The sequence below is a fragment of the Anolis sagrei genome, chromosome X, assembly GCF_037176765.1.
Source record: "Anolis sagrei isolate rAnoSag1 chromosome X, rAnoSag1.mat, whole genome shotgun sequence".
In the NCBI taxonomy this organism is placed as follows: Eukaryota; Metazoa; Chordata; class Lepidosauria; order Squamata; family Dactyloidae; genus Anolis; species Anolis sagrei.
The window spans coordinates 106,592,313-106,603,024 of NC_090034.1; the positions used below are offsets into that span (position 1 = coordinate 106,592,313).

A 10,712-nucleotide genomic window follows, 5' to 3' on the forward strand; every position below is an offset into this window, starting at 1 on the left:
TTAATGGCCATGGCTCCATGCTATGCAATGCTGGGATTTGTAGTTTAGTGAGGCATCCACAGAAAAGGCTCAAGATCTTGTCATCCTCCATGAATCTACAGCATTGAACCATGGCAATTCAAGTGCATTCATTCTGCAGCATTGATGCACCCCAAGGTTTCCTTTTCTATTGGTGCCCAAACACTTATGTTTTCAAAGAAGGAATCCTAAGCAGGCGGCAACCGCAATGGCCAAATTGCAAAGCGTGCCCCTTTGACAGCTGTGCATTGCATTCGTCAGGGTTTTGCAAACAGAGGAATGCATTAGATTTGATGGCGCATGAGACTGAGGGGTCTATATAATTTTGGAAGAAGTGCCTGCTTACCCGGTGGCGGGGGGCACCCTCCGGACTCCGTCCCCTCTCAGCTTGGAGACCAGCTTCTCGCTGCCCCGCCGGAGGGATTCCCGGAAGCGTGAGAAGGAGCTGCTGCGCCGGAAGCTCCCCAAGGAGTCCTGGGAAAGAAGGAGAAAGGTTTCGGGATTTGCAAGACATGGAAGGATACAGGCTTTTGGATGGCCATCTGTCAGGAGAGATTTGATTGTGCCTTCCTGCTTGGCCCTTAGTTGCTCCTTCCAACTCTAGGGTTCCAAGGTCTACTTGCCACCTCCTCTCATTTTCCTCCTTGGATTAAGCACAAAATCCTTACTTTTAACAGTGAAACTGTCCTATTGCTTTGCAAAAGGCAAAACTTTCGGAATGCTTTGCAAAAGGAAAAACCGGTAAAACTGTCCCATTGCTTTGCAAAAGGTAAAACTGCCCAAAAGGTAAAACGGTACAATAAATAATGATAATAATAATAATGTAAAATTATACGATTTGCTTTGCAAAAGGCAAAACTGTCGCATAAATAAACACAATAATAATAATAATAATAATAATAATAATAATAATAATGGTAAAACTGTCTGATTGCCTTGCAAAAGGAAGAACTGTCCAATAAATAAATAAATAATAATAATAATAATAATAATGGTAAAACTGTCCAAATGCTTTGCAAAAGGTAACACTCTCATAAATAAACATTCTAATAATAATAATAATAATAATAATAATAATAATAATAATGGTAAAACTGTCTGATTGCCTTGCAAAAGGAAGAACTGTCCAATTGCTTTGCTAAAGGTAAAACTCTGATAAATAAACATTTTAATAATAATAATAATAAATTTAAAACAGTCTGATTGCCTTGCAAAAGGTAGAACTTTCCAATAAATAAATACAATAATAGTAATAATAATAATAATAATAATAATAATAATAATAATAATGGTGTAACTGTCCAATTGCTTTGCAAAAAGTAAAACTCTGATAAATAAACATAATAATAATAATAATAATAATAATAATAATGCTTGGAAAGTGTTCGACTTGTGATTTTGTGATACGAAATCCAGCATATAGATCTCGTTTGCTGTGACATACTGTGCTTTGGTGTCAATAATAATAATAATAATGTAAAACTCTGATTGCTTTGCAAAAGATAAATCTGACCCACCGCTTTGCAAAAAATGGGGCAAAAAGAGATTCACTCCACTCCACCATTGGCTCCCCATCCTCAGGGTAGCGGACGTATATTGGATCCTTTTGTGCCTGCATTTCTTTATTATTTTAATTTTAAATATATGGGTGTGTGTATGTATATGTATGTATATAGAGAGAGGGGAGGAGGTAGGCAGAAGTGGAAACGAGAACGAAGAGGAGAAAGAAAGAAAGGAGAGAAAGAGGAATTGTGGGAGTTGTAGTCCAAAACACCTGGAAGGGAGAGCCGAAGTTGGCCCAGGCCTGCTATAGAATGAATGCAGTTTGGCACCACTTGGGACTGCCGCAGCTCAATGCTACGGAATACTGGGAGTTGTAGTTCGCAGTGTCTGTCACCAGTCCTTGCAAAACTACATCTCCCAGGATCAGATTGCATTGAGCCATGGCAGCTTAACTGGTGCCGAACTGTGTTAATTTCATAGTGGAGGTTGTTATATTTATTATTATTATTATTATTATTATTATTATTATTATTATTATGTCCATTTGTTGTTTATTTGTTTAGGTTTATTTGTTTATTTATGTTTGTTTAAACATAAATAAATAAACATAAACAAACATAATAAATAAATAAACATCACAGTAATAGCAATAATAACAATATGGCAGTGCTGTGTTAATTCCACAGTGGAATTAACTATTTAGTGGAATTATTTATTTATTATTATTATTTATATTTATTTATGTTTATTTGTTTATTTACATTTAAATACACATAAATAAACAAATAAACATAAATAAGAAGTGTGCCGCAAAGGAAATGCCTGGCCTCATCAGTGCTTGGTGTCCCACAAATGGTCCCGGACCGTACCTGGCTCAGGTGCAAGCTCCCTCCGGTGCCCCACCTGTTCTCGTCTGGAAGAAATCAGGAGAAAGGACGAATGAGGCCAAGGCCCCCGATGCCCGAAGGGGAGCCCGCCCCTCCTTGCCCTGGGGCTCTTTCGGGGCGAGCGGGCGCTCTCGTTTACCGTTCCGGGCGGAGGTGAGTTCCGCGTCCTGCGAAGACAGGATCTCCTTGTAGAGCTCCTCGGCCTGCTGGTACTTGCCTTGCTTCAGGTAGGAAGACGCCTGGCGCCCAGGTGGGAAGGAAAAGGCAACGTTAGCATGGCGAAGGTGTGTCCAGGTAGGATGAATGCCATCTGACATCTCTTGGGCTGCCACGGCTCCAGGCTATCGGTTCCTGGAAGTTGTAGTTCCCCAAGGTCTTCCCTGCCAAAGAGCCCTGGAGCCCCACCAAACTACAAATCCCAGGACTCCATAGCAATGTAAGGTAAGAGGGGCGGATAAGACATTATTATTATTATTATTAATAATAATAATAATAATAATACAAATAATGTGTATTATTATTATTATTATTAAGACACATTATTAAGACACATTAATAATAATTAATAATAATAATAATGTCTTGCCCGCCCCTCTTACCTTACATTGCTATGGAGTCCTGGGATTTGTAGTTATTGTAGTTATTATTAATAATAATAATATTAATAATACACATTAATAATAATAATAATGTGTCTTAAGACCTGCCTATGACATTATTATTATTATGTCTTAATTAATATTATTACTAATAATACACATTAATATTATTAATAATAATATAATACACATTATTAAAAATAATAATATTAATAATACACATTATTAAGACACATTAATAATAATAATAATGTGTCTTAAACCCTGCCTCTGACATTATTATTATGATGTCTTAATTAATATTATTATTATTAATAATATTATTAATAATGCAAATTATTAAGACACATTAATAATAATAATAATAATAATAATGTGTCTTAAGCCCTGCCTATGACATTATTGTCTTAATTAATATTATTATTAATAATACACATTATTATGACACATTATTAATAATAATAATAATAATAATAATAATGTGTCTTAAGCCCTGCCTATGACATTATTGTCTTAATTAATATTATTATTAATAATACACATTATTATGACACATTATTATTAATAATAATAATAATAATAATAATAATAATAATGTGTCTTAAGCCCTGCCTATGACATTATTGTCTTAATTAATATTATTATTAATAATACACATTATTATGACACATTATTAATAATAATAATAATAATAATGTGTCTTAAGCCCTGCCTATGACATTATTGTCTTAATTAATATTATTATTAATAATACACATTATTATGACACATTATTAATAATAATAATAATAATAATAATAATAATGTGTCTTAAGCCCTGCCTATGACATTATTGTCTTAATTAATATTATTATTAATAATACACATTATTATGACACATTAATAATAATAATAATAATGTGTCTTAAGCCCTGCCTATGACCTTATTATTGTCTTAATTAATATTATTATTAATAATACACATTATTAAGACACATTAATAATAATAATAATAATATGTCTTAAGCCCTGCCTATGACATTATTATTATGACTTAATTAATATTATTATTAATAATACCCATTATTAGTAATAATGGTTATTATTAATAATAATGTGTGTTATTAATAATATTATTAATAATACACATTATTAAGACACATTAATAATAATAATAATGTGTCTTAAGCCTTGCCTATGACATTATTATTATGTCTTAATTAATATTATTATTAATAATACCCGTTATTAATAATGTGTAGTAGTATTATTATTAACATTATTAATAATATAACACATCATTATTATTAATAATATTAATAATTATACACATTATTAAGACACATTAATAATATTATTATGATGTCTTAATTAATATTATTATTAATAATACCCATTATTATTATTATCATTATGGTTATTATTATTATTATTATTATTAATAATAATAATGTGTATTATTAATCATATTATTAATAATACACATTATTAAGACACATTAATAACAACAACAATAATAATAATAATGTGTCTTAAGCCCTGCCTATGACATTATTATTATTATCATTATTATTATTGTCTTAATTATTTTATTGACTTAATAATAATAATAATAATAATTAATTGTCTTAATTAATATTATTATTGTCTTAATTATTATTATTAATAATAATAATATTAATAATAATAATACACATAATAATACCTCGAAGATCATCTGGACCAACCCTATTCAGACCCAATCAAAGCCCTCCCGACAGATGGCCATCTACGCAACAGGTTCCTGGCCAATCAACGCCAGGAGACCCTGGGAGTTGTAGTTTACCAGGTTGTTCTTGGTCTTGGCGACATTGGGGTCGTCGGGGCCGAGTCGGATCTGGTAGATGCGCAGTGCGCGCTGGTAGTACTGCTCCACTTCGTCGAACTTGCCCTGGTTCTGGCACAAGAGAGCCAAGTTGTTGAGCTGCTTGGCCACGTCGGGGTGGTCCGTGCCCAAGACCTGTCGTCAAACAACACAGAAGGGTTATTAAGGGGTACGCCTACGCTATACAACACGCGTGGGCCAACTTGGGCCCTCCCCTCCAGGTGTTTTGGACTACAACTCCCACAATTCCTAACAGCCAGTAGGCTGTTAGGAATTGTGGGAGTTGTAGTCCAAAACACCTGGAGGGGAGGGCCCAAGTTGGCCCAGGCCTGTTATAGAATGAATGCAGTTTGGCACTGTAAATAAACAAATAAACACTAACAAATTAACAATAAATGGTAATAATAATATATAAACATAACAATAACAGTAATAATAACAATAACAACATTGCATTTAGAAAAATGGATGCCAGGGGGAGAAAAATCGTTCTCGAACGCAATCTGCAAGATATTTTGCAAAATCACTTTACCTATGTTCAGTAGTTGTTGATTTATGTTTATTTGTGTTTGTTTAAACATAAACAAACAAATAAACATAAACAAACAAACAATAACAACAATAACATCATTAACAACATTGCAATCAGAAAAACGGATGCAAGGGGGAGAAAAATCGTTCTCGAACGCAATCTGCAAGCTATTTTGCAAAATCACTATACTTATGTTCGTTTGTTGTTTATTTGTTTATTTATGTTTATTTAAATATAAGTAAACAAACATAAACAAATAAACAATAAATGATACCGATAATACTAATAATAAACATAACAATAACAGTAATAATAACAATAACAACATTGCAATTAGAAAAATGGATGCAAGGGGGAAAAATCGTTCTCGAACACAATCTGCAACAGTAATAATAACAATAACAACATTGCAATTAGAAAAATGGATGCAAGGGGGAGAAAAAATCGTTCTCGAATGCAATCTGGAAGCTATTTTGCAAAATGGCTTTACCTTTTCCCGGATCTCCAGGGCCCTTTTGCACAGCGGCTCGGCTTCCTTATACTTTCCCCTTTTGCCATAGAGGACGGCCAAGTTGTTCAAGGTGGCAGCCACCTGCAAGAAATACGTCTTTCCTTACTCATGGGTCTGATCCTGAGTGCTAGATAGCCTTGCAAACACATGCATGCGCAAGATCAAAGGCTCAAAGGTTGGAAAGAGACCCTCAAAGGTCAGCTAGTCCAACCCCCTTCTGAAAAGCAGGACAGCACCATTCGTCCCCTCCCAACAGATGACCATCCAGCCTCTGCATAATAATAATAATAATAATAATAATAATAATAATAATAATAGAATCCTAGAGTTGGAAGAGACCCCCAAAGATCATCTAGTCAAACCCCCTTCTGCCGGGTAGGATGACACAATCAAAATTCTCCTGACAGATGGCCATCTGGTTTGCTGTGAGTTTTTCGGGCTGTATGGCCATGTTCCGGTGGCATTTTCTTCTGGTGTTTCACCTGCATCTGTGGCTAATAGCATCTTCAGAGGTTCTGTTGCCAATGATGCAACTGGAGAGTCTATATACACACACACACACACATACATACACACACACCCCTGTAGAATAATGTCCATAGTGGGAGAAAGAACCCTTGTCTGTTTAAACTAAGTGTGAATGTTGCAATTAGTAAGTTTGAATAACACTGAGTATCCATGAAGCTGCAAAGTCAATCAGTGAGGGTCTCTGCATAGAGGTAGCCTGGCCTTTGTTGCCTGGAGGCATGTCCATGGTAGGAGAAAGAATCCTTGTCTGTTTGAAGCAAGTGTGAATGTTGCAAAGCAAGCTTCAAACACACAAGGATTTTTTCTCCCACCTGAGACATTATTCCACAGATAGATGGATATACACTCCACTTGCTTCACTGCCAACAGAACTTCCAAGGATGCCATTCCGAGGTGTTCGGCTTGTTAAATCCCTTTCATATGGACTTCCAAATGCGGTCCAACCAAAACAGGTAAAAGTGGGGATAGGAATCCCATCCATCTCTAGAGACTAGACTCATATTGTTGTGACTTAGCTTGACTCTGAGTCTGAAGCTGAGCTCTTTGGTCCTTCTGAGCCAGAATTCCTACAGGATGATGAGGAGGAGGATGATGATGGGTTACAGATTTCTGTACATGCTTCAGCCTGCGTGTGAACCTGAACCTGATTCTCTGATTGTATTTCCTGATGCAACTGAACAGGCTACTGAACATGTTTTTCCCCCTGATGGTTTGGAAACTGTTGATTCTGAGGTCAGTGGCTTGGGAAGTGAAACTACGCATCCTGTTGGGAATGTTTCAGAATCAAGCGGTGATAGCTCTCTTTTTTTTAATGAGGATAGAAAAGGACAGATTTGGAAAAACAGGAGTGAATCGCAGAGTCTGCGAAGGTCAAGCAGATTAAAGGAAAGGGAGGCACAGGCTTCAAAGCCTGGAGGCATGTCCCGAAACAGTTTCTTTAGTTTTAAGTGTCTCTCCCCGGGCTGTCTCGTTAGATCAAGCATCGTTTAGACCAGTGGTTCTCAACCTTCCTAATGCCGTGACCCCTTAATACAGTTCCTCATGTTGTGGTGACCCCCAACCATAACATTATTTTCGTTGCTACTTTATAATAGTAATTTTGCTACTGTTATGAATCGTAATGTAAATATCTGATATGCAGGATGTATTTCCAGTCACTGGACCAAATTTGGCACAAATACCCAATACACCCAAATCTGAATACTGGTGGGGTTGGGGGTGATTGTCATTTGGTAATGCTGGAGTTGCTGGGATTTATAGTTTACCTTAAATCAAAGAGCCTTCTGAACTCCACCAATGATGGAATTGAATCAAACTTGGCACACAGAATTCCCGTGACCAAGAGAAAATACTGGGAAGGTCTGGTGGACATTGACCTTGAGTTTTTGGAGTTGTAGTTCACCTACATCCAGAGAACACTGTGGACTCAAGCAATGATGGATCTGGATCAAACTTGGCACAAATACTCAATATGCCCATATGGGAACACTGCTAAAGTTTGGAGAAAATAGACCTTGCCATTTGGAAGTTGTAATGGTTGGGATTTATAGTTCACCCACAATGAAATAGCATTCTGAACCCCACCAACGATAGAATTGGACCACACAAACTTTCCACACAGAACCCCTATGACCAACAGAAAATACTATGTTTTCTGATGGTCTTTGGCGACCCCTCCAACACCCCTCTGCGACCCCCTCAGGGGTCCCGACCCCCAGGTTGAGAAACACTGGTTTAGATTGAGGCAATGCCTTGGCAGATTTCCCGTTTCCCATGGCCTGCATTCCCAGAGGCTTCTAGTTTCCAAGTACGGTTAGTGAAATGCTAACAGGTTCCAGGTTTTTATAGTGTTACTTTTGGAATTTTGATCTAGTTCAGAGATATTCCTGACTGCTGAATTTTACTGTGGCTTTTTGACTTTGTCTTTTCCTCTATTTTGTAACCATTTTTCATCAATAAAAAAGTCAAGTGTCAAGTGTGGTGGATTAATATCTTATGGTCTTGTTTCCTGATCTGGGTTGCAACAGTTAGTGAGACTGATAGCGAGAGTGAATTCCCACACGGCCAGGTGGAGAAGTATTTTCCTCCCCACAGTGATACGGTCCAGCTCGACCAAGATAAGGGGTGTTGTGGCTGAGCTATTTTCTGACGATGAGGATGATGGGATTCAGATTTCTGCTGGGTTTCAGCTTCCTGGCTCTTTGTCTGTGCCTCAAATCTCTGAGCCTGCTTCTGAGGCTCCCACAGACAGTGCAGTGTCAACACAGCCGTTTCCACCAGAAAGGAATTTTAACGAAGGAGATAGCGAGCAGGTGCCTTCCCATGCAAAGTGTAGATAGTGACTTGACCCAAGAAGCTCGCCTTGATCTCCGGGTCAGGCAGAGTTCTCGTCTGGCCAGCAGACGAGAAGCCAGCTCGATGAAAGGTCGTCGCAATGCTTTTATGATGTTGAGAGCGTAATGTTTTCATGTTAGAAAGGTATTTAGGCCTCTTGCAAACTCTGAGAAAGTGTCGGTTCAACGTAGCTTACTAGCCTCAAAGCTTCATGGAATAATCTTAGCCTGGAAAGCAGTACGCTTGGGATTTCTTGCATTGTGATTGATGGGGCAATTGTTTCATTGCTTGTACCTGGGACTCTGGTTTGGACTTTGCCAATAGGATTGTGTCTCCTGTTTTTACCTGAAGATCTTTGGAACTATATTCTGCTTTTAACCTTCATCTTTGGAATTTTGCAATGCTTATTCTTTATTTTGACTTGGATTTTCTCCTCAAAAAACTATAAAACTACAGCTCTTGTGTGGTGGTGTTTGTCAGCAAGGTGAAGCTTACTCTGAGTTGCAACAAGGGGTTACATCGCCTTGAAGATAATGAATTAATGAGCAGGCAAGATCGTCTGCAATTAAGGTTCCGGAGAAGCACTCACTTGGCTAGCAAGCGAGAAGCCAAGAGTGCCAAAGGTCAACGCAATGCGTTCATGTCTGAAAAGGGTATTTAGCCTTGTAGCTAACAAGCAGGGGTTGTCAGTCCAACATGGCTCTTCCCATGCAAACTTCTATGGATTAACTTTGGCTTTTAGCAGCATGCTTCTGGCTTCTTGAGTCTGGGATTTGGGCCTTGTTTTCATCTGTTTACTATGGACTCTTGTTTGACCATTGCTAAAGGATTATGATTCATATTTTTGCCTTTGGATCTTGGGAACTTTTGTCTTTGCATATAAGCCTTTGTCCTGCCTATGGAAATTTTGCATTTCTTATACTTTGTTTTGATTTTGCCTTTTTTTCCCCTCAATAAACTACAAAACCTACAGCTTTGGTGTGGTGGGGTCTGAAGCAAGGTGAAAGCTACCCTGAGTTGCAACACATATATATTTATTGCATATGTGTACTACTCACCGCAGGGTGTTCCACGCCGAGCGTCTGCTCCCGGATATCCAGGGCATCGTTGAGCAGCTCCGTCGCTTCCTTGTACTTGTTTTGGTCCCTGTTGCAGAATAAATTGCAAGGTGTGAATTGTATTTAGGTGCTTATTTGGTTCTGCAAAATAAACCACCCAAGAAGCTGAGCCCCCAGGGATGTCTTTGCAAATCTGTAAAGGATAATCTTTGTTTTTATACAGTGGCTGGAAGGTACCCCCAAAGGTCATCCAGTCCAACCCCTAAGAAATACACAGATAGAGAGATAGAAAGTCCTAGATTTGGAGGGGATCTCCAAAGGGCATCCGGTCATTATTATCATTTATTGTTTATTTGTTTATGTTTGTTTATTTACATTTAAATATACATAAATAAATAAACATAAACAAATAAACAATAAACGGTAATAATAATAATAGTAATTACTATTGATAAATAATAATAAATAAATAAATATAACAACCTCCACTATGAAATTAAATAAGCACTAAATAAGTTCCCTCTTTACCTATTACGTTTATTTATTAATATTTAATTTATTATGTGTATTTATTGTTTATTTGTTTATGTTTATTTATTTACATTTAAATATACATAAATAAACATAAACAAATAAACAATAAACGGTAATAATAATTTATTTATTGTTTATTTGTTTATGTTTGTTTATTTACATTTAAATATACATAAATAAACATAAACAATTAAAAACAATTAACGGTAATAATAATAATTTATTATTTATTATTTTAATAATAATAAATAATAAATAAATATAACAACCTCCACTATGAAATTAAATAAGCACTAAATAACTTCCCCCTTTACCTGTTATGTTTATTTATTATTATTTTATTTATTATTATGTATATTTATTGT

At 36.3% G+C, this 10,712-nt stretch overlaps 1 protein-coding gene across 1 annotated transcript in view; it reads right to left on the reverse strand.

Moving 5' to 3' along the window:
• LOC132782268 (kinesin light chain 3-like) overlaps positions 1-10,712 on the reverse strand; it is a 37,146-nt gene that overhangs the window by 8,876 nt on the left and 17,558 nt on the right. The window contains exons 6-11 of the mRNA XM_067461117.1: positions 9,814-9,901; positions 5,873-5,974; positions 4,812-4,985; positions 2,548-2,647; positions 2,391-2,434; positions 365-492 (exon numbers count right to left, since the gene is read on the reverse strand). Coding sequence (XP_067317218.1) covers positions 365-492; positions 2,391-2,434; positions 2,548-2,647; positions 4,812-4,985; positions 5,873-5,974; positions 9,814-9,901 — 636 coding nt within the window. The remainder of the gene's footprint in view (positions 1-364; positions 493-2,390; positions 2,435-2,547; positions 2,648-4,811; positions 4,986-5,872; positions 5,975-9,813; positions 9,902-10,712) is intronic.